Source organism: Sander vitreus, chromosome 5 (genome assembly GCF_031162955.1).
Source record: "Sander vitreus isolate 19-12246 chromosome 5, sanVit1, whole genome shotgun sequence".
Classification (NCBI taxonomy): domain Eukaryota; kingdom Metazoa; phylum Chordata; class Actinopteri; order Perciformes; family Percidae; genus Sander; species Sander vitreus.
Genome location: NC_135859.1, coordinates 9,165,192 through 9,190,548, shown reverse-complemented (window position 1 = coordinate 9,190,548; position 25,357 = coordinate 9,165,192). Strand labels below are relative to the sequence as shown.

Here is a 25,357-nt window from a genome sequence, read left to right as displayed (position 1 = left end):
AAAATGAAAAGGAGGAACAGTCAAGCAAAATAAATAAACATCGCACAGCCATGAGAACTAGAATAATAACAATAGATTTAAATAAATAACTTAATGAAAAGCATAAAGAGTAGTTATACCTGTTGATAACCATGGACAACCTAAATTTGTTTGTGTGTGTGTGTGTGTCTATGTGTGTGTCTGTGTGTATGTCTATGGGTGAGTGTATGTGTCTATGTGTGAGTATGTGTGTCTATGTGTGTGTCTATGCGTGGGTGAATGTGTGTGTGTGTATGTGTGTGTGTCTGTGTGTATGTTCACATTCTTGACCTTATTACTTGTCCTGAAGAATCCATAGTACAAAGTGCTCGCTGACATTGTGTGTGAAAATGATTGATGCCTGATGATTGGGGTATATGACGCAGCCAGGCGACCAATGTCAATGTCTGTTCTAGATGGATTTTGAAATAAACCAATACCTATTTTGCATGATTCAACAATGGTTTTATTTTGAAGAGGGACGTTACTTTAGAAAAAAGCATATAGTGCTGGACTCAGTCGTGACCAAAAAAAATATTTGGCGAGACCAGTGCCTGAGTCTAAATACCAACGAGTACAAGACATGTCCAAGACAATAGAAAAACGTCTTGAGTCCGACTCAAGTACTACAGCCCTGATTCAACGTAATGGTCTCATGGCAGCCAATATCAAAGCCAACCACTTATGACAGTTAAATGTAATGTTAACACATAAAGCAAAATCGTTTCTTTAAGTTTGATTATTTATTATTTATTTATTTTGATAATTAATTAATGTCATAAAAAAGACATTGGCAGGTTATGTTGTTATGTTATCTCTAAGCCTCTGCCAAAAACTATGTAATTTTGGGGCGGCCTCTAGCTCACCTGGTAGAGCGCGTGCGCATGGTCAGTCCTTGCCAGCAGCCCCAGCTGAATCGGACCCGAGGTCCTTTACTGCATGTTATCCTCCCTCTCTCTACCATTACTTGCTTTGCTATGAGTTGATTAGCAGTTGAAACAGGTGACGTCCCTAATGTTCTAAAACCAGCCACTGGCGACTTGATAGCTGCTACCTGACAGCCTGGTGGTGGAAACACTGAAAACAAAAACAATTTAGTACTCATACAGAGAAACCGCACACACCTCTGCCTTCACTCTGCTTTTTGACGAGTGTCAGTTTGTATCCGTCTCCATAGGTGCTCTTCAGGAAGAGTGGAGAGCCACAGCACTTGAGTTTCCCATGTGAGATGATAGCAATGCGATCTCCCAGAAGGTCTGCTTCATCCATATGGTGGGTGGACAGTAGAATTGTACGGCCTGGGGCAGAGTTAGAACACACACACACACACACACACACACACACACACACACACACACACACACACACACACACACACACACACACACACACACACACACACACACACACACACACACACACATAAAGCAGCTGGTTTTTGCTGCAATTATCAAACAAGAAATCAAAATTGGGAAGCCATCTGCCAATTGTTTATTCGGGCCTTTTTTACTTTCCTCAGAGATTTGGGGAATATTGAGTTTGTTTAAAAATTCAGTCTGGACATCCGCATTAGTAATGTACTGTGATTTGTAGAAATTTTCACAATTTTTTTTTAAAGGCTCTATTAATTTCCAGCGGGTCAACAATAGAATTTCCATTTGCATCCTCAATAAAATGTATTGACCTTTTGGTTTCCTGTCCGCTATGCAAGAAGTCTACCCGGCTTTTCTCTCTGATCATACATTTTTTGTTTAAGCCTCAATAAGTTCGCAGCAGCCTTATTGTATGTTATCTCATTATATTGAGTTCTAAGAAGAAGTAACTTTTGGAGTTTTCATTTTCAGTTTGTCCATCCTGCAAGCTTTTGTTTTCAAGCATTTCGATTTTGGATTCCAGATCTCAAATTATTTCCTGTGCTTCTTTTGTTTTCCTGCTTGTGTAGCTTAAAATTTGATCTCTAATAAATGCCTGTAAATTGTGGCCGCTGTCTGGGATGTGTTAAACTTAAAGCAAATATCTATTTGTTTTCCTACGAACTGCAGAAATGTGTTGTCCTGCATCCATTTTGTTTGACATTTCCATTTAGGAGATTTGCAAATCAACTTTGGCTCCACATAGACCAGTGATACAGCTGCATAATCAGATATGACTGTACTGTTATAATGGGTGCCTCTGATATTAGAAAGAAGTTCTGAGTAGACAGAATGCGGCCCTGTATGATTAAGAAGCTTCTGTTGGGATCCTCAGTTACATCTTAAATCTTCAGTGGAATATGTATTAATATAATTACACCTTTAGAGTTAGAAGAGTACGAAGATGATAGAACCTGTCCTAGCCAACTTTTTTTTTTCTTTACAGTGGGTAACAATAGGAAAGCTGAAATAACCAAAATGGTAAAATCCCTTTTTTTATTTGCTCTGCATATTGGTGGCCCTCCTATTTTAATTGTTTCATCACATAAACGATAAAACAGGAAGACATTAAGGTTGATGAATAAGTTGGTACTATAATAAACAGAGAGAGAATTCCCCTAACCTCAAACACGAACATGCCCAACTGGAACACACGGGCTGCCATAAACCATTTCTTAAAACTCCTGTTCACGTGGCTCGCTAAATTTAAAATGAATCCACATCTTTTCCAGAAATACTTAAAGTGCTCATATTATGCTCATTTTCAGATTCATAATTGTATTTAGAGGTTATATCAGAATAGGTTTACATGGTTTAATTTTCAATAAACACCATATTTGTGTTGTACTGCACACTGCTGCAGCTCCTCTTTTCACCCTGTGTGTTGAGCTCTCTGTTTTAGCTACAGAATGAGGCATCACACTTCTGTTCCATCTTTGTTGAGGGTCGCACATGCACAGTACCTAGGTAAGCACTGCTAGCTAATCAGAAGCAGAGTATGAGGGCGTGCCATGCTAGCAGCTAGGCAAGCATTATAACGTGTGTTACAAAATGACACACATTCGTCACGGAAGTAAAGGCTGGACTACAATAGAGCTGTTTGGAGCAGCTTGTGAACAGTGTTTTCTGTTGGAGATGATAATTCCCTTTGGGATGGACTTTGGGCTTTTTCACTTTGTAAACCTATTACATGCACAAAAAAGATATATAACACAGTAAAGTAAAAGGAAAATGCCAAAAAGCATAATATGAGCACTTTAACGTTACAACTTGTGTCATACAGACAATATAGCCTTTTGTTACGGTCTTAAACTTTAACTAATGACTTAAATCTTCCATTTTGCAGTATGGTGCAAACATAAAATACATTAAGTAACCTAAAATATGACAAATGACAGCCTTGAGTCCTTTTATATGTGAAGGCATTAACATTTCGTCCTACTGTAGGCTACTCATGGTACCAGCTCCCCAATCTCTCTGATGTACTTCTCTGCGTCCATTGGTGTATTGAAGACAGCTGTGTGCTCTCAGTTGGTCAAAAGCAGTCTGGCAGGGATGATGATCCGATGTTTCAGTCACCTGTCACGCAGCCTTCTTACGCAGTCAAATTGACTTGTTTATAAACATCTGCTGATAAGTCTGGGAGAAATCGAATTCTGCTGTTTTTGTACATCACCTCTTTCTTCGCCCTCGCGGCTCTAAGGCTGTTTTCTCTGTCTTTGTAGTTTAGGCACTTCACATGGTTCTCGGAGCCATGTCAGGCTTTTGGGGCTTTGTGATTCGCTGGGCCCTCTCCAGAATTGGGGGTGAAATTCCCAGAATGTCTACCATCCACTTCTCTATGTAAGAGCAGGGGTCTGAGCCCTTCTCCCTCTTAGGCACACCCAGTATGCGGACGTTATTGCGCCGGCTTCTGCCCTCCAGGTCCGCCGCTTTATCATTTAGGAGTTTTGCTGTCCTTTCAAGTTACTCCACAACTTTTTGCATAGCGTGCACCTCTTTCTTCTTCTGAATTCGGTCCCGTCGGCTTGTTTTCTTCGTTAGCGTGTCCTCCAGCTGTTTTATAATTGTCCTTAGTTACTTTTCTCAGCATATTAACTTGTATTACAACTATTGTTTCAAGTTTTGATGTTTTTACACCTATGGGGATTATTTAAGTAGTATTTGTTTTAGGATTAGCAACAGAGCACGAGAATCCATGTCTGCTCACCGTGCTGCCATCAACAGAAGTTTGCCAAGGAATCATTTGATGTGCAAAAGATCCTGTATTACTGGTGGATATGTTTTATTTTAAACCAGATACCTCAGGTGAAGACAGCTTTTTCAGATACATTCCAGATAACTGGATAAGAAATTTTAAGGTTAGCTTGTAAAATAGTGCCATAACTTTCTTTTTTTTCCAAACTACCCTGGACTGCAATTAGAACTCAACAGTTGTTGGAGCATACTGCAAGGATGTCCTCTGGTATTAAGTGCCTCTCACCCTGTTTGTACTTAAGGATAAGGTCCCAGATGGCCCTGCGAGCGTAGGGGTCCACCCCTGCTGTGGGTTCATCCAGGATGACAGCTTTGGAGCCGCCAATGAAGGCGATGGCCACAGACAGCTTCCTTTTCATCCCGCCGGACAGAGTCTGCACCAAGCTGTGGCGCTTGTGGGTTAACTCGAGGTCAAGAATCATCCTGGACACATACCGACACACACCAAAGCAATTTGTTACTTGCTGTAGAGCTGAGATTTTTTTTTTCTCATGAAAATGTATCAGAAATTCTGGGATTATTATCTTGTTAATTCAGAAAAACAGAGCAGAATCTTTATTTCATGACCTTTATCTCAATTTCTGAGATAATTATATCATTAATTCAGATGAAAACATGGCTAATGTTTTTTTTCTGAATTGAATGCATGTTGCTTTGAGAATGTATTTCCATGAACTAAACTAACTTAAACGAGTAGATATACTGACTTGTCCATCTCCTTGCGTAAGTCATCTTCAGCCATGCCTTTAAGTCTGGAGTAGAACCACAGGTGCTCCTCCACACTCAGCTTGTCAAACAGGACATTGTGCTGTGGACACATGCCCAGGTTCTGACGAATCCGCTCCATCTCTGTACGGATGTCATGACCATATATGGTGGCAGAGCCAGAGGTGGGTGGGAACAAGCCTGTCAGGATGGACCTAAGACAATTCAATGTACACAGTCAGTAGAAGTAGCATTGGTTAAACAGTCAGGCAATTCAAGCAAGATTTCACCTCAATATATTGGCTCTTGTGCAGCTTATTTAAAGTATTTGGCATACATTAGTCTAGTTAATGATTAATCCATTACTTAACTTTATTAAAATATAACTGTTCATTTAAAAAAAACTAAATCTAAAAGTTGTTTTCTATATTCATAAAAGGCTGACAAATGCCTTTTTAACGCTTCTGGTGTAGCTACAGCAGACTAAACATCACTGAGGGATAATAAAGACGTAGGTGGAAGTAGAAGTTTTTTAAAGATTATTTTTTAGGCTTTTATGTCCTTTATTCGATAGGACAGTTGAAAACAGGAAAAAGGGGAGACAGAGGGGGATAACATGCAGCAAAGGGCCACGGGTCAGACTCAAATGTGGGGCACTGCGGTAAGGACTGAGCCTTAGTATATAGTGCGCAGGCTCAATCAGGTGAGCTACTAGGGCGCCCCAGGAAGTAGAGGTTTTTGTGTGTTTTTTTGTACTTTTTGGAATTTTTGTTTATTATGATTGATTGAATTTATTTATTTTCGTGTTGTGCACACAAAGTCCAGTTGCCGTGGTCACACATTTTATTTTAATACAAAATTACAGGCTACTTTACAGCTCGATCCCAAACAAAATATTCCGCCTTTTCTCCTATAGGCTTGGCAAATAAAATCTGCTACAACTCAATTCAACTTTGCTGTAGTCATCTAGCCAAAAGAAATTAACATAAATCGAGGTAATTTTCCTAAAAAGTACATCCCTTGTAGACAGGAAAACAAAAATGAACATTCTCAATTCCACCTAGCTTCCTGTGTGGCACGGCAAATGCGAGTAAACGATGACAGAGGAGACGGTGCCTGCCTGTGTAGAAGATCTTATATCCTTACATGTTCTACCTCAGTTTATATTGCTTAAGTACTTTAGTTTGTATCCTGATTTATTATTTGCTAAGTCCCGCCTACTGTTTACCTCTGTTAGCCTGTCAATCAATCTCAGTAGCAGATGGTAGTTGTATTTTTAGCTGCTTCGGAGCGGTGCGGACTATAGGCGAAGTGTTGTTGTAGTTGAGCTAACAATAGCACACTAAAAACAGAGCTCCTCCTTTGCCTTGACGTTGGCTAAGAGGGTGTGTGATTTATGTGCGCTCCTCCCCATTAGAGGGGACACTTCACAGCCAAATCCATCGTCACACCAAAAGTTTCCTTTCGGGAAAGGGAGTTTTCCCTCCGCCTCATAACAACTACGCAGAGGAGGCGTCTCACCAACCTGCCCGGTGCGCACGTTATTCCAGTATGTTTTACACACGACAGACATCAGACGAACACAGCGGCTGTTCGTTAACTACAGAGAACGCACACAAGGTGCGGCTCTTTCGGAGCAGCGTCTGTCTCATTGACTGTGTGAAGCTATCACCCACGCCTGTAGCACGGAGGGAGTGGAACCCCCCCCTCAGAGCATTCGGGCGCACTCCGCGAGAGTGCTGCCAGCGTCCGTGGCCCCCTCAGTGGCGTAGCGGTGGCCGACGTTTGCACAGTGGCCTCCTGGGCGTCCCCATGCATCCGTTTTTATCTGCACGGTGCGTCTGAGTCCCCCATGACTCACGCAGTTTTATCCATACTTGACGGCAGATGATGCGCCGTCAGGTTTGGTTTTGCTGCTGTCTCCATCCTCCTGCACTTGAGTGGCTTGGAGGAATGCAGGGTTTTTTGCAGCTATTAATTGTGATGTTAATTTTTGTCACCATAAAACATTTTCACAATCCCCATGACATGGGCCTCAGGATCAGTAGGCCTACTCATGATGATGACAGGGTTTTTCTCATCAAAATAATATATGTTTTGATTCATTAAACCTTGTTCAGTGGAAATAGGAAGATGAATTAGTCTATGTTCTGCTTGTGGACCTTGTGTCGCAGGTGGCGTTGACTATGTCAGCTTCGCCCTTAACCCAATAACAATAGCTCTTAGAGGGCGAAGCCTATACGAAATAGAACGATAGTTACGTACTGTAACTCCAGATTCTATGAGTATAGGCACAGCCCTCTAAGATTCAGGCCACCTGCTTCACCAACATTGGCTGAAGAAAAATGCTGATGTTGGGAGCAGATCTCCCACTGTAATATACAGTATCTGCGGACGTAAGAGAGGCCCGTGCGGGGCAAAGGGCGCGAAAGAAAATCTTCACGACTGCGCATGCGCGAAGGGATAAACCCAATAGCAATAGCTCTTAGAGGGCTGTGCCTATAATAGAATCTGAAGTTATAATACGTAACTATTGTTTTTTGTGTTGGCTCTGCCTCTCTCTGTTTTTCCCTTCCCCCCCTGCCTGCATCGGCCAGTTGACTACACACACCTGCTCAGCGTCTCATCATCACCCCTCCTGCCATGCTCACCTGCCAGTCATCAGCTACAATCAAGACCTGTATTTAAACCCCGGATCTACTCACCATCTTCACTTGATCGTTGTTTCAGCCACCCTGGTGACACAAGCTTCAAGCTCTTTAGAAATTCTGCATATTTGCCTTTGTCCGTTCCTCTGCCTAAATCTCTGTTTGTTTGTTCTCTGCAGTCATTACCTCCATCATTCTGCCTCCAGTCAGCTGGCCTCACCATCCATTCCTTCCCTTGCGGCTCCCTGTTCCACTCTGTTTCCACGCCTGCTTCCAGCCTTCCCCCCTTCTGCTCCTCAGCTCCCCTGCTTCCAGTGCCCCTTCCTCGGATTCCTCGCCCTCGGGCTCCCCGTTCTCCCTGAGCCCCTCTCCCTTACTTTTCCCTTTTATTCCCAAATAAACCTTTGTTGTATCTGAGTCCTGTGTTTGGGTCCGTTCCGTCACTCCCCGTAACAGAACGATCAAGCCATCATGGACCCAGCAGGCTCACCTCCCCCTTCCAACCCTTCCAACTCCCCGCCCCAGGATTTATTTTTCGCCATGGCCACCCAGGGAGCGTTGCTCGGTCAGCACGCCACGGATATTCAATCCATGACTGAGGCGCTTCGCTCCCTGACTGATGAGGTCTGGCACCTCAGCGCCCAGCCCCGTCGTTCTGAAACACATGATCCCCCTGGTAATTCCTCCCGGTCAGCTTCCCCGTCTCGCAACCCCGTGTCTAGTCCAGCCCCACTCACTGCTGCCTCTCCTTCTCTTGAGTCCCCAGTTTCTCTCCCTGATAAATTCTCCGCCGTGCTGTGTACCTGCGAGGGGTTTCTGGTGCAGTGTGCCCTGGTATTTAGGAGGCAGCCAGCAACCTTCTGCTCGGATAAGGGCCAGAGTGTTGTCGCCGGTTTGCTCCGCAACCAGGCTCTCGCCTGGTTCACTTCTGTGAGCGAGGGTCAGCCCCATATCCTCTCCTCGTACTCCTCATTTGTGGAGGAGATGAGGAGGGTGTTCAGTCGCCCTGTGCGGGGGGAGGAGACGTCTTCCAGGCTCATGTCTCTTCGGCAGGGGGATCGCAGCGTCGCAGAGTATTTGGTTGACTGCCGCATTTTGGCCGCTAGCTCGGGCTGGAACAGTACGTCTCTCCGTTGCACATTACTGGCTGGTCTCGGTGAGCGGATGAAGGATCTGTTAGCCACCAGGGACAAGCCGGAGAGTCTCGATGGTCTCATTGAGCCGAGGTGGACAATCGCCTCCAGGAAAGAGAGAGAGAGCACACCCCGTGGCTCCTCCTCTTCCCGGTCTTGCCTTCCGCCGTCACGGGTTCCTGCTCCCTCGCATTCCCAGTCACGCTCGGTATTACCCCCGGCAGCCCCATCTCCGCCTCCACCCGATCCTATGCAACTGGTTTGTGCTCGCCTCGCCGGCGTATGTATCTATTGCGGCAAACCCGGCCACTTCATCTCCACATGCTTGGTTCACCCAAAAGAGTCAGCTCGCCAGTAGTAATGGGGACTCTGGCGAGCCAAACCTCTCCCCTTCCCCACCTCCTTTTGGAGGTCGCCGTGTCCTGGCAGGAGGTGACCGGACCCCAGCTCCCGCCTACCGGCCAGGCCAGAGGGTATGGCTCTCCTCCCGAGACCTCCGTCTCCAGACCACCTCCAGGAAACTCGCCCCCCCGGTTTGTGGGTCCTTACCCCATCAAAGCTGTCATCAACCCCACCGCCGTCAGACTCAAGCTCCCCACTCATCTGAAAATCCATCCTGTGTTTCACGTCTCCCAGCTCAAGCCAGTCTCCATGAGCTCCCTCTCTGCCACAGTGGCAGCACCTCCCCCTCCACGGAGCATAGACGGCCACCCGGCCTATACTGTATGCCGCCTCTTGAATGTGCAACGTAGAGGTCGGGGTTACCGGTACCCAGTGTTGGGCAAGTTACTTTTAAAAAGTAATTAGTTACAGTTACTAGTTACTTCTTCCAAAAACTAATAACAATAACTAAATTTGTTATTCAGTTACAAATTATGAAAGTAACTAGTTACTTCAGAAAGTAACTATTGCGTTACTTTCAAGTACATTTTTAAATGCTCAAATGTGACCCCACCTCCACCTACCCCTCTTTAATGGAACTTAAAATACATGTGCATGTTCAAATTGAATTATGCTTGTTAAGCATAACAAATGTAAATAACAAATATATACACTCTTTGTAGTGCAAATAACGTAAGTGGCGTGATGTTTATACTTGTGCGCTGGTGTGTGCGTCGAGCCGGCATGTGTGTGTGTGTGTGTGTGGGGGAGTAGGTGATAGAGCGAGGGAGAAGTGAGAGAGTGACGGCGATTAGCTTTGGAGCGAGTACCGACTCTAGAGTCATATAGTAAGAGAAACAAAGTGTCTCCCCTGTTCTTTCTGACCACGGTGGAAAATCTGTAGCAGGAAAAGTTAACCCTCTCCTTGATTTCATAACGCCATACCTGTCTCTCTCTCGTTGACTGACTTGCTAGTGTTGTTCTTGTGTGTCCGACTATGCGTGCTTAAGAACACCCGCCCAACTCTACCTCTGGTTGGTTTACCATGACATTTTACTCAACCTCAGCCAATCGTCAGCATGTATGCGCTTGCGTCATGCACTGCCCACTAACCAAGGAAGAACAGTAAAAAAAAGTATTTGCCTCTCGGCTCAGACACAGAGATCTAGTCTGATGAAAAAAACAGCTTCAAATATAGTAACGCGCCGCATTTTTTGGCAGTAATGGTAATGACGTTTATTAAGATGGGAAGAGTAATCAATTAGATTACTCGTTACTGAAAAAAAGTAATGCCGTTATTTATAACGCCGTTATTCCCATCACTGCCGGTACCTGGTGGACTGGGCCGGTTATGGTCCCAAAGAACGCTCCTGGATTCCCGCAAGCCAGATCCTCGACAAAACCCTTTTGGAGGACTTCTACAGGGCCCCTACAAGCCTGGTGGTCCGCCCGGAGGCGTCCATTGAGGAGGGGGTACTGTGATGGTTGGGGTCGGCTGGCTGTGAGTTTCTGTTTTGTTGTCTACTCTGCTTTCTACTGTGTCTCCTGCTGTTTTTTTTGTTGGCTCTGCCTCTCTCTGTTTTTCCCTTTCCCCCTGCCTGCACCAGCCAGTTGACTACACACACCTGCTCAGCGTAACAATGGTAAGAACATCAATATAAAATACAAATAGACAGTGCAACGACTTGCAGGGTTAATTAAAACTCACAAGTTCTGCTAAAAGAAATGTTTTTAGTCCTTTTTTAAAAGTCTCAGTAGTTTGAGGTGCCCTCAGATGGTCGGGGAGGGCATTCCAAATCCGAGGAGCGGCAGAACAGAAAGCCCGATCACCCATGATGCTGAGCTTAGTCTTGGGGAGAAGGAGGTGGTTTCAGTTTGTTGAACGGAGGGGTGAGTAGTTCTTTACGGTAGGGAGGGGGCATTTCCATAGATGCACTGGTGGGTAAGAAGGGAGACCTTATATTCAATCCTCACGGAAATGGGAAGCCAGTGAAGTGAATGGAGAATAGGTGTGATGTGGTCGTATTTTCGCACTCTCATCAGGATCCTTGCAGCACTATTCTGAACATACTGCAGTCTCTGCAGGCTTTTGTTAGGGATCGTGATGAGAAGTGTGTTACAGTAATCCAGTCTGAGTTGAAAACGCATCTTGTTGACATGTAAGGGCCCTGTTCATGTGGCACAGACATATTAATTGCATTTTCTGTCTGTTAAGAGGCATAAAGGCACTCTAAAACTTGCCCCGACAACTGCCATTTTAGCTCAGGGGACGCTTGTACACGTAGCTGCAGCTTCTCCGTGTTGCCTGCACTGATTCGGGTCAGGGGTTTTTTTTCTATCGAAAGTACTCGCATAGCTATAGCGATCAAGATTAACGTAAAAATTGGCCGGAATTCTCCTTTAAGGAAGGGCTTAACTTTAGCCAGGAGACGAAGCTGGAAAAACATCATTCTAATAACGTTGCTTATCTTCTTGTCAAATTTCATGTTGCAATCAAAAGTAACCCCGACATTTTTGACTGCTGACTTAAGGTATGAAGCCAGAGCTCCCAAACTCAAAGCTGGACCGTTTGGCGTGCCTGAAGTACTGAAGATGATACACTCAGTTTTAGCTTCGTTCAAGTTAAGAACGTTTTGTGAAAGCAACAACTTAATATCATTAATACAACTAAGCAGGGAGTTTAGTGTGACACTCATTCGGTTTCATAGGCAAATAAATTTGCAAATCATCTGCATAACAATGAAATGACAGGCTGTGCTTTCCTATAATAGCCCCTAATGGCAACATATATAAGGAAAACAGGATGGGGCCAAGAATTGAACCTTGGGGTACCCCACAAGAAAGGTAGAATGAATTGAGTCTATTTTTGTTTTGAAAGAGGCCAGGAAATTATTACAGTGCTCTTCTGTAGTTTCTGTAAGTGAGGGAGTTTGTGGTTTGAGAAGATGATTTATGGTGGAGAACAGCTGTTTGGAGTTTCCGGGACTGTTTCTGATGATGTTTGAGTAGAAATGTGACCGTGCCTCTGTAAGTGACTTTGAGTAGTCCTTTTGGTGTTCCCGAAAAACGAGCTTGTGCACAGTGAGAACTGTGGCTTTGTATCTCCTCTCAATGGAATGCCCAGCTGCCTTCATTTTTCGTAGCTCACCAGTGTACCAGGGGGCTGATCGGGAGAAAGTGACTGTTCTGGTTTTGACCGGGGCGTGGAGATCCAGAATGCTGGGGCAGTTGTGTCAGATTAAAACAGTTGAGTAATTGGAGGAATTCTGCTGCAAAATGGCAGGTGGAGGAGTTGACATGAATATTCATATCTCCAAGTACGATGATATTGGCAGACATTGTACAGAAGGTTGAGAGAAAGTTGGACATCTCTGGAATGAAAGATGAGTTTGGTTTGGGTGGCCGGTAGATAAGAAGTATTGTCATGGAGAGAGGGCGCTTACATTTAAATGCAAGGCATTCAGTAGCCAGGAGGACAGATCTCATTTGAAAAAGAATAAACATCTGGTTGATGCCAGGTTTCTGTAAGGCACATTATATCCAAACACTTATCCAGAATATGGTCATGTATGAGGCAAGATTTGTTTGTGATGGATTGTGCATTGAAAAGTTCAATCTTGATATTTGATGCAGCAGTGAGTCTCTGTATTGGCCGGAGTAGACTGAGGTCCACTCCACGTTTTCCATCCTGGTCAGTGCGTAGCGTTGTCATGGAAACTGCAGCATTACTAGTCCTAGGAGTGGCAGCTCCCTGATGACGTGTTCGAGATGCGACGGTGCACACGCCAGACCAGAGGAATGAAATGATGTGATCAGACCGGGAGAACACAAACTTTCGACCGTAACTTCTGTGAATGTAACGGGGCCAGCGAAGGAGTCCAAGTTGTTTAATGACTGATATGCACGGTGGATTGGGGTAGATGTTGAATTTCTTCAGTTGGGTGGCGGAATAGTTCAACATCATGCCAGTCGTGGAGAGTAGTCTGTTAGCCGTTAGCCATGCTCGCGATGCACAGAGGAGAGCCATCAGACACAGTAAGCAAACAATTGTGACTTTGGGTGGAGACCTCGCGATCATCGGCAGTGACTTTGGGTGGAAGCCTCACGGTAGCAGGCAGTGATGAACAAATACAGGAATCTCCAAGCGATGGAAAACTAGTAAGTAGACAGCCGCTAGAGTCGGCGGAATCCGTATAGAACACATACAAATCCACAATGTTTACTAGTGAGCAACGAGTATAACACACTGGACGTAATAGTGGTCGATAAACATTGTACTGTTGGCTATACTGTAACAACTGTTGCACTGTAGAGGATTTTTGGTTAGAGAATTGGCGAACAAGCCACGCCAGTGTCCTCTCCAATCTCCAGTAGCTACCATTCTGTTTACCAGTAACTAATTATTAGCTAACCATTTGTTACTCATTCATTTAACAATAGCTACCATTCTGTTTACCAGTAACTAATCATTAGCTAACCATTCGTTACTCATTCATTTAACAGTAGCTACCATTCTGTTTACCAGTAACTAATCATTAGCTAACCATTCGTTACTCATTCAGTTACCAGTAGCTACCATTCTGTTTACCAGTAACTAATCATTAGTGCTTAAATCAGTCAATCAGTAGGCCTAACTAATCATTAGCTAACCATTCGTTACTCATTCATTTAACAGTAGCCACCATTCTGTTTACCAGTAACAAATCATTAGCTAATCATTCATTACTCATTCAGTTAACAGTAGCTACCATTCTGTTTACCAGTAACTAATCCTTAGTGCTTGAATCAGTCAATCAGTAACTAATCATTAGCTAACCATTCGTTACTCATTCAGTTAACAGTAGCTACCATTCTGTTTACCAGTAACTAACCATTAGTGCTTGAAAATGTCAATCAGCAACTAATCATTAGCTAACCATTCATTACACATTCATTTAACAGTAGCTACCAGTCTGTTTACCAGTAGTAAATCATTAGTGCTTGAATTACAGTCAAAATTGAACATTTGTTTAATAAATGTTAATGGTTGAGATAATAAAACTGAAGAATCTGTTTCATTAAACCAGTTTGCCATGCATTTATTTATTTGGTAACACTGCACGTTTACTAGGGGTGCACGATTCAGAAAATGTCACGATTCGATTCAATATCAATTTTTAGGCTCAAGATTCGATTCAAAATCGATTCACAGTATGTAAATGTAGTTACTTTTCCCATGTGATTGCAGTAGACATACAATTAAAAAAAAAAATATATATATATATATATATATATATATTATATATATGAATCGATTTTTGGAATTCTATGAATCGATTTTGAATCAGTAGAGCTTGAATCGCGATACTAATGTGAATCGATTTTTTTGCACACCCCTAACGTTTATTAGCAAATCCTACTATTTTAAGTTTGCGATTAATCGTGATTAATCACAGTCCATGACTGTAATTAACTTGATTACATTTTTTAATTGATTGACAGCACTAATATATGTATAGCGATACATACAGTTATATATTGTAGCTATCATTTATGAGACATATTTGTAATTTTTGTTCATACCATATATCAACAGACCTTTATTCTCTATACATAAGTGATATTTTGCTTCTTATCACCTGAATATCACAAAGCAACCTGTTCTGGAAAATGAATGACAAAAACGTTAATAAAATAAGGATTTTCAATTCATTAGCCCTGGGATGACCATGCGAAATGTAAGACTAAAATCTTTAGGATTATAACACTTAGTTATATTTTATCTGAACTTTAACTTTGGGTGTTGCTTTTTTTAGTCCATCCATCATTATCTGCTTACCCGGGGGACCCCAAACTTCCTTTTCCCTAACCACATTTACCAGCTCTGAGTTCCAGGAGTTCCAGGGTGACAAGGGTGGCAAGGGTAAGGGTGACTGTGTCATTCTTCCCCCACTGCTGATTCTCCTGCCAATCTCCCGTCCATTGTCCCCTTACTCGCAAACAAGACCCGGAGGTACTTGAACTCCTTAACTTGGGGTAAGGACTCATTCCCTACCCGGATTAGGCACTCCATCGGTTTCCTGTTGAGAACCATGGCCTCAAATATAGAGGTGCTAATCCTCATCCCAGCCTTCACACTCGGCTGCAAACTGTTTCAGTGAGTGCTGAAGGTCACAAAAAGCTGCAAAAAGCAGCGATGAGATCCCCAGTCCACCGCACCGCAATCTCTTCCGACCATGACTACGCCTAAATATCCTGTCCAGGAATATCACAAAAAGGATTGGTGACAAAGAGCAGCCCTAGCGGAGGTCAACTCTCACCTGGAACAAGTGTGACTTACTACCGAGAAGCTGGACAAAGCTCTCGCTTTGGACATACAGGGATTAGATAACCCTGATAAAGGGACCCTGTCACCCCATACTCCCACAGCACCTCCCACAGTATCTCCCAGGGGACCCAGTCATACACCTTCTCCAGATCCACAACACATGTAGACTGGATAGGCATAAAGGATACACAAATCCTACTCCAGGATCCTTGCTAAAGTGAAGAGCTGGTCCCTTGTTCCCCAACCAGGACGGAATCCGCATTGTTCATCTGCAATCTGAGGTTCGACTATCGGCCGAACCCTCCTTTTCAGCACTTTGGAGTAGACTTTCCAGGGAGGCTAAGAAATGTGATACCCCTGTAATTGGCACACACTCTCTGGTCCAGCTTTTTGATCAGGGGAACCACCACCCTGGTCTGTCACTCCTTGGGCACTGTTCTAGACTTTCATGCAATGTAGAAGAATTGTGTCATCAAAGACAGCCTCTCCATAGCCAAGGCGTTCAGCATTTTTGGATGGATCTCATCAATCCCCTGGGCTTTGCCAGGGATTTTCGCCTGCCCCACAACCTGTAGACATAGGTAGGCGACCCTCTCGTCCACCAGGGTAAACTCCAACGTAGCGAAGCTCAGCCGGGGACATCTGAGTATTCACACACTCGCCCGGCACCTCACCCTGGGCAATTCCAGAGAAGAATAGAGTCCTAACCCTATCTAGGAGTACGGTTTCAGAACCAAGACTGTACATAGAGGTAAGTCGACATAGTGCCATAACTGTAGAATAAAAACTCAGGACTGTCATATAAAAGTTGGATGACATTACCGTTCTTTTTTTTAATATAACTATTTCAATTAAACACTGATCTTCAGTGTTGACTTTTATCATCACACACATGCACAAGCACACAAAAAATTGTCCCTCTCACATGGTCGTGGTCTTGCCAGCGCCGTTGTGTCCCAGGAAAGAGACTACCTGGTTTTCATGGAGGTTGAGGCTTAGTTTGTTGAGGGCCAGTTTGCTGCCAGTCTTGTACACCTTGGTCAGTTTGTCTATACAGACCACCAACGACAAGTGGCTCGGCTCCTCCTCCATGCCCCGCATCTCCTCTGGGGTTACAATGAGAAAGGAAGAAATAAGTGGTGTACAAAAGATGTTAATACATATAAACATAGAAATGTCTAACTTTCTTCGACACTTTTATTCAACAAATGTTCTTAGCACTCTCACTTACCTAATCATTTTGTGTACACATATATGCTGTTTTTTTACAAATTTTTATAGTCAAAATGTGACTTTTGGAGAGGCAGTAAGTATTGAATCTGGTGGAATCTGGTGAATCTGGTGGAAGTATGATACCCTAAGATCCTTAGTCAATCCGTTTAAACCATTTAGTTATATATGACTTTTGTATAAGGTTCTGTGGTGAGGTTGATACAAAAAATTGTCACATTAAAATTTTGATTTACCCAAATCAATTTTCTCTTTTACCTCTAGTGGCATCGTCTATGCAGATAGTTCTGATTTTATTTGTTGACATTATTTGACATTATTTGACATGTAATGCGACTCTCAGCAAGAAAGGGAATATTTTCCCAAATATTTGGTTGGCCAAAACTATGGGTTTTGACAAAGGTTTACTAGGCAAATGGAAATAAATTTTAAAAGTACAATATGTAATTTTCTGCCACCAGGGGGTCTCTCAATCGACACAACGGATGCAAACAAAGACTTTTGAAGATGTGTGGGATTATGGGAGTTGTTTTCATTGTTAACCACCATTGCCAATTAAAATGTATCTGTTCACGGACAAGTTCATGTATTAAAGTTCTATTCACGTTACATTTAGTAATGTTTATTTATGTCATGTCATTCTGATGAAATAGCTGCAGTGTTTTTCACATTATCACTTAGATTATATTGTAGTGGTAGCTGTTCAGTTAGAATCTCGTCCACAAGCTGTCCTCATCAGCCCAAAATAATCATTTGTCTATACCAGATCTCTGCTGGTCCATAGCACAAGCCTGATCCTCCTCCATCACACTGAGCTTGGCAGCCCCGCCTCCACACCATGGCCAATCCCAGGTCTCGACACGCCCACTGCCTGACCAATAGGACCTCTGCAGGGGAAAGTACCAGGGGCGGGGCAGCCCATACATTCCTAAAAGAGAGGGAAATCACATTTCATCTGATCTATCTGAAAGTTTATGTTAAACATTAAGAATCGGATAGTTTGAGATTCTGAGGGCAATGATTTCATACCTGGATGCACGGCCTCTATGTACCAAGTGAGCACACCATACACCCCGGCATCGATGATGAGCATCATCATGGATAGACCCAGGTTAAAGTCATCGCCTTCTACCGGTGACTGGCTGATGGTCCGCCACTGAATGCCCACACCTGCTACCTCATACAATGCAAAATACTTGGAGCCCAGGCCGAAGGCTGTGGTTGACATCAGAGACTGGAGGGGACATGTGAGACAATAATTTATTCACCTAAGTATCATCTGGATTATTTAAGTAATAACTCACAGTGACAACACATAGAGCACATTTTACCATGTAAAATAATGTGGAAGAAAAAAAAGAAAAAGGCCTTACAGCGATGCACTTCTCAAAGGCAGTGATCTTATCATGGGCCACCTCCTCTCTAATGGCCACATACATGTAGGGCACGTAGCTTAGGAAATAGACGATTCCTCCACAGGCTGAAGCCAACTTGGCCTTAGAGTAGATTACTGACACCAAAAAACTGGAAAACAAAGGGAAGATAGATGGATTCCTTTATCATTTAGTAGTTTTTTTTAAATCTCATTTATTTTAGGAGTCAAACCTTCCTAGTCAAAAAGCTTGGTACAGTGAAGTCAGGGGTTGTTTAAACAAAAACAAAAAATAACAAATAATATTTATGTTAATACTATTTCCTTTAACTACTCATTAACTAACCATTCGTTCCTCATTCATTTAACAGTAACTACCAGTCCGTTTACCAGTAACTAACCATTAGTGCTTGAATCACAGTCCAATCAGTAACTACTCATTAACTAACCATTCGTTCCTCATTCATTTAACAGTAACAACCAGTCCGTTTACCAGTAACTAATCATTAGTGCTTGAATCACAGTCAATCAATAACTACTCATTAACTAACCATTCATTCCTCATTCATTTAACAGTAACTACCAGTCCGTTTACCAGTAACTAACCATTAGTGCTTGAATCACAGTCAATCAGTAACTACTCATTAACTAACCATTCATTCCTCATTCATTTAACAGTAACTACCAGTCCGTTTACCAGTAACTAACCATTAGTGCTTGAATCACAGTCAATCAGTAACTACTCATTAACTAACCATTCGTTCCTCATTCATTTAACAGTAACAACCAGTCCGTTTACCAGTAACTAATCATTAGTGCTTGAATCACAGTCAATCAATAACTACTCATTAACCATTCATTCCTCATTCATTTAACAGTAACTACCAGTCCGTTTACCAGTAACTAACCATTAGTGCTTGAATCACAGTCAATCAGTAACTACTCATTAACTAACCATTCATTCCTCATACGTTCCTCAGTAACTGCCTACATTTTTGTGTACCTTATTGTTACTTATAAGTGTTACCACGATATTAATTGCTGGATGTCCAAAACCTTTCTACAGCTAAATACAGACAAGACTGAGATTCTCAATATATGCACACCTGGATTCACTGGCCCTCATTTATCAACCTAACGTAGAAACCAGCACAGATATGAGCGCAGAAATCCTCTTACGACAGGCTTCACGTGTGATTCATTAAATGTTCGTATCACACCAATCAGAGCGTAAGAATGGTCGTACATTGATAAATGCAGCGACTGGAAACGATCGGAATTTAAATATCACGCCCCAATATATTCTCGGTTTTGAGGCCTCGCCCCTACAATTTACGACATGACAAGATGTAATCCGGCTAAGAAGCGGCACTTTTCAGAGGTGGAGATTGAAACTCTGATATCTCAGGTTCATTTGCACTTACGTGTGTAGATTTGGCAGCCTGAAAACTGTTATTAAAGGCTGTAGAAAGAATGCGGAATGGAAAGAGATCACTGATGCAGTGAATAGTGTTGCCGTGGTAAATCGGACTCCAGCTGAAGTTTATTTAATTTATACATCTTTGACGTATGCTAGTCCTAATAGTAATATACAGGCTTATACTGCAATCTCTTAGGCCTACATGGTGTAGCCTACCTATATTTAAATAAACACACAGTAGCAGAGTTTATGCAGTGTCTTTTATTTTACTCGTGTTTTTTTCATGAGTCAGAACCAGGCTACAGCTGTGAGGGAGAGCGCGTGTCCTCCGCCACCCGTGCTGGACCACCACCCCGACCCTGTCTCCTGACAGCAGAGGTCCTAGAAAAACAAGCCAAAATAACTCGGTCAATGGCATAAATAAATCGTTCACTTGTGGCCATTAACAACACTTTAAAAGAGAAACGAAAACCTGAAGAATAAATAAAAATGTTGTGCATCGTTATGTTTCCTGTATTGAGTATCATTCCCAAACATAACACTATACCTTTTAAAAGCATGGAATAATATCCTGTCTCCTTCGTATAGCCCCCAGTTGGGGCTGTGCTGGACACTGGTCTCTGGGCATCGGGTCATCTGGCTCCAGAACGCCACAGGCTAAAACAATGTTGCAGACTTTTTCTGGCGCGTATAGTAGGGTCCCCCCGCTGATGCAAGACAGAGCCATCTGCCCTTAATCAATCCGATAGAGCGCTCCACCATGGCCCGTGCGCGTACATGTGCACTGTTGTACCGGCGAATAGAGGTCTTCTAAAATAGCCAGATCTGCCGTTGCTGATAAGTGATCAACCGATGACTTCTCATTCTCCTCTTAAACTGATTATATGCTGCACCGCAAGTCCACACTGACTCGAAAACTTGCATACACAAGTTCAGACCAGAAGTGAGATTTTATCGCAGCCTACGCTCACGTTCAAATTGATAAATGCCTTGCTTTGCATAGGAATCGGCGTACGCCCGTCCTACGCCTGTTGTAGGTCGTACACACGTTTCATAAATGAGGGCCACTGTCTCTAAAATACAGTGAGCAAGTCAGAAACCTTGGCATTGTTTTTTATCTCAATTTTAAAAAACACATCACCAATATCACCAAACAGCATTTAATCAATTAAAAATTATATCAAAACACATTAAAAAATTAATTTCTCAAATTGACTCTGAGAAACTCGTGCTTGCATTAATCTCAAGCAGGTTAGACTACTGTCATGCTCTTTTTGCAGGATTATCCAAACAATCTGTAGGATGCCTCCAACTCATTCAAAATGCAGCAGCCAGAGTCCCTACATGGATACATAACAAATTAAAGGTCCCATGGCATGAACATTTCCCTTTATGAGGTTTTTTAACATTAATATGAGTTCCCCCAGCCTGCCTATGTTCCCCCAGTGGCTAGAAATGGCGATATGTGTAAACCGAGCCCTGGGTATCCTGCTCTGCCTTTGAGAAAATGAAAGCTCAGATGGGCCGATCTGGAATTTGCTCCTTATGAGGTCATAAGGAGCAAGGTTACCTCCCCTTTCTCTGCTTTGCTCACCCAGAGAATTTGGCCCGCCCATGAGAAAGAGAGAGACATCATGGCTTGTAAACAAGCAAAGTGGCAGTTGGTCAAGGCCACACCCCCACCCTCCACCTTGCCCTCCCTCTCTCCTCCTCAATAGCATTTAAAGCTACATACATAGAAATGGCATATAGTAAGGAAAGCTCATTGTGGGACTGGCTCTAGTGGCTGTAATTCTGCACCAAGACTGAATTTCGATAAAGAGGCTTCAGATACAGTATTAGGGGACTGCTAAGGCCTATATAAAAGCATCCAAAAAGCAGCATGTCATAGGACCTTTAAGGATAATGCTGGAAGAGTTATTATCATTGATGATCAGGCATTTTTGTGAATTTCTCTGAAGGTTGAATTCAATTTATTCACATTATTTTGAATTGGGAGACAAAGCAGGAAAATTACTCGCCAGATACATAAAACAGAGGGAATCAGCTTCCACTATTTCTGCAGTTAGATCCAATTCTGGAGACGTTTTTTCAGCAACTGTAGATATAGAGCAAAGACAACTCCTTGATGCGGATTTGACTATAGAGGAAATTAAAGAGGATATGGGGGCCCTGCCTGTGGGTATAAGGCCCCAGGGCCTGATGGCTTCACAGCTGAATTTTTTAAGAGTTTTGCAACTGAACTGGCTCCACTTCTGTTTGAGGTATATAATGTAGAGAGGAACTGGAGAAGGGCACACTGCCACCAACATTTAGGCAGGCTTTGATAACTTTGGTTCCTAAAAAAGGTAAAGACCCAGGAGACTGCAAAAATAACCGCCTAATTTTCCTAATGCAGTTAGATGTTAAGATTATTTAAAATTATTGGCAAATAGATTAAATAAGGTTATTACTTCTCTAATTTATCCTGATCAGGTGGGGTTTATTCTTGGGCGTAGCTCGTCAGATAATATCAGGCATCTTATTAATATTGCATGGTCTGTAGCTGATAGACAATCCCCAATAGCTGCTATTTCCTTCGATGCCGAAAAGGTGTTTGATATGGTGGATGGGGCTATATGTTCAAAATTTTGGAAATGTATGGGCTTGGCAGCATTTTTAATTTAAGTAGAATAAGGTGCTGTGCAAACTAACAGGTTCATTTCTGAATATTTTGCTCCTGGAAGGGGAACAAGACAGGGTTCACCTCTTTCTCCTTTGTTGTTTTGTTTAGCCATTGAGTCTTTGGCAGCAGCCATAAGGGGGGAGACTAACTTCCCAGGTGTTATGGTAGCAGGGGTAATGCACAAACTTATGCTTTATGGGGATGATATATTTTTTTTTGTGTCCAAACCTAGTAGATCAATACCCTGTCTACTCGGGATCATTGACTCTTTCTCAAAATGCTCAGGTTATAGGGTAAATCAGTCCATATCAGAAGTGTTACCTTAAACAGCTCAGTGCCCCGTAACAGCCTTCAATCGGATGCATTTCAGTTGCCAAAGCATCGTATATCAGGGTATCTTATTCCCTCCTTAGTTAAAAGACCTAGTTAGGATTTGATTCGTTATTGAATAAAATCTCTTGTGATGTTAAAAAATGGGCGACTCTCAATAGCAGGAAAGGTCAATGTAATAAAAATGGTGTGGGTTCCCAAGCTGAATTACCTTGCCCAATCTCTTCCTCTGGAGGTGCCCCAATCATATTGTAAATGGTTTGACAGGATAACAAAGACATTTATATGGAATGGTAAAAGAATAAACGATTGATAGAGATTTGGGTTACCAAAGATGTTGTATTATTACTATGCTTTTAACTTAAGGCATCTGGCCCACTGGTCACTTTCTCCTGAGAGAGCCCCACCCTGGTATTGTATTGAGCAATCTGTTCTTGCCCCATTATCGCCATTACAAAGCCTGTCTGTTAAACTGTATGTAAAAGACACATCTGATAATATCTCACTTAAATGTCGTTTGGACCAAAGTGACCCGGCTGTTTGAACTGGATCCATATCTAAATACTTCGTCAAAGTTATGTATTGGTAGAGCTCCCTTTTTTTGGAGGGATTGGTTGGAAAAGGGAATTGTCACACTGGGGGATTTGTATCTCGGTGGCATGTTGAAATCCTTTAAGGATGTGGAACAGCAATTTGGAAAACATAGGCCTACATTTTTTTGATATTTTTCAACTTCTTCTTTCAACATCTGTTAGTGTTTTTTTTTTTATCCAGCTCTTCAGCCCCAAAGGCACCAGAATGTTTAGATAAGGTGTTGTTGAAATATGGAAAAGGTCATGAGTCTTCTGGGTATTATTCTATGATTATGCCAAACCTTGGGAATGGAGTCTAGACAGCCCTGAAAAAGACATGGGAAAGGGATCTGAGTATTAAACTGGATGATAACGAGTGGGACAGAATCTGTAGGAATATTAAAACTATGTCACGCGATGTGAGGGTGCGCCTCATTCAATTCAAGATTATGCATTGCTTCTTGTGGACTCCCTCCGGAATGTTTAGAATTGGTCTGAAAGACACACCAAATTGTTGGAATTGTAAGACAGAGGACAGCCAATTACTTAATGTTCTATGGTCCTGTGAAAAGGTCCAAGAATTTTGGACCGGGATACATGATAACCAATGTCGGATTGCAGGGACCCAGGTTCCATTCAGCCCAAGATTATTTGTTCTGGGAGATGGGTCAATTCTAAGCGGGATGGATAAGCACATAAGAAGCTGGGTCCAGACTAGTTTAATGACAGCCAGACAGATTATTTTAAGAGGAAGGAAGAATGAAGGGGTGCCGTCAATCCAGGAGTGGGCTTGTAAGATGGCTAGGATGGCGGCATTTGAAAAAATGTAATTTAAACGATTTGCCAGATAGGATGTATACTAGAAAATGGGACAAGTACCTGAGTTTTCCGGAGGGCTACTAGGAAGCTTTGTGTTGGGGAGTAGGGATGTTACGAGAACCGATACTTGCGATACCTTTCGATTCTAAAATGACAAAACACCGACAATGCCCATTTTTTCGAAGCACCGTAAGCACCGATGCCAGTGTTAGCAGCATCGGTGCTGTGCCTCTTCTCGAACTGATGGGGGCAGTATACGCTTCAGAGTGTTCCAGTCGATACTTACATTCAGAAGTAGGAGGTCACGAACAAGTGGAACTACATATGGCATAGAGAGCTGAAGTCACACCCTTCTACTTCCTGTACATGGGACCTATCTTCGCCTCTCTATAACCTGATGAAAACCACATGTGGAAGATGGCAACTGCGGCTGCAGCGATCGCCCCACCTCGACTTGTTGATAAAAAAGGCACAAAGAGTCATGTATGGAAGTACTTTGCGTATGAGGCAGATGACCATGGCGTTATCATTAATCCACAGAAGCCATTATGCAAACGATGCTACCGTGGTCTTCAGACCAAGGGAGGTAATACTTCCAGTTTAGCAAAGCACCTGAAAGACCGTCATCCAGATTTGTTTAAAGAATTCAAGGTGAGTTCTGATTCATGTTAACAACATCCAAAGAATGAACATTTTCAGTTTTTTTATCAGTTATACTGAAATACACGTTACATGATGTTTTGGGATGGTGGGCACATGGCTTATGTTATGTACGTAGCTTATGGTGTAGTTTTAACGTTAGCCTATACCTCGGTTAGAAGGAGAGAGAGAGAAAGAGAGCATGTAGAATATCTTGCAAGTATCATGTCAAAACTAGCAAAATTCACTGAATATCCTAGTTTAATATAGTTACAAATGAATATGCAATTGGTTTGTCAAAACACAATTACCCCCAAAAACATTTTTTACGATGCCAATAGAACTCAATGTAAAAGACGATTTGCGAGTGACAGAGTTGAAATTTCGCCGCGACGACACTGAACATTGATTTATTTTGTATTTAATATGCCCTTTAAGAAGCTTTAGTCTTTAGGGGTAAAGAGTTTTTTTAAATTGTGATTAATCTAGATTAATTAATTTTGAAATATGAGATTAATTAGTTTTTTTTTAAATTGTTTGACAGCCCTGATTTTTATGTTAATGTTTTAAAATGAACTACCTGCCACCACCTGTCTGACTTCAAATGATTGCATCTACTATTAAAATTCAGGTGTGTGTGTGTATATATGTGTGTGTGCGTGCACAGGCTGGAGCCAATGTGCTGGGCAAGGCAGGCAGGTGCTTGTGCTTTATAGGTGCCTGTGCTCTTTCTTTAGTCAATTAACTATATTAACTGAAATGTCAATTTTCCTTTTCCAGTTTCAACCAGAAGATGACATCCAGGAGACAACTCAGCCAACTCAGAGTCAGCAATCACAGCCAACCATAACCGAAGCTCTAGATAAGCAAACAAAATATGAGAGAAATTCAAATGAGGCCAGGATATTGGATAGAAGTGTAGCAGAGTTCATATGTATGGACCAAGTCC

The 25,357-nt window shown here is 42.6% G+C and overlaps 1 protein-coding gene across 1 annotated transcript in view; it reads right to left on the bottom strand.

Annotated features, from left to right (window-relative positions):
- abca2 (ATP-binding cassette, sub-family A (ABC1), member 2) overlaps positions 1–25,357 on the bottom strand; it is a 176,862-nt gene that overhangs the window by 100,170 nt on the left and 51,335 nt on the right. The window contains exons 17-23 of the mRNA XM_078250330.1: positions 17,965–18,115; positions 17,621–17,825; positions 17,355–17,519; positions 16,287–16,467; positions 4,895–5,107; positions 4,414–4,610; positions 1,141–1,316 (exon numbers count right to left, since the gene is read on the bottom strand). Coding sequence (XP_078106456.1) covers positions 1,141–1,316; positions 4,414–4,610; positions 4,895–5,107; positions 16,287–16,467; positions 17,355–17,519; positions 17,621–17,825; positions 17,965–18,115 — 1,288 coding nt within the window. The remainder of the gene's footprint in view (positions 1–1,140; positions 1,317–4,413; positions 4,611–4,894; positions 5,108–16,286; positions 16,468–17,354; positions 17,520–17,620; positions 17,826–17,964; positions 18,116–25,357) is intronic.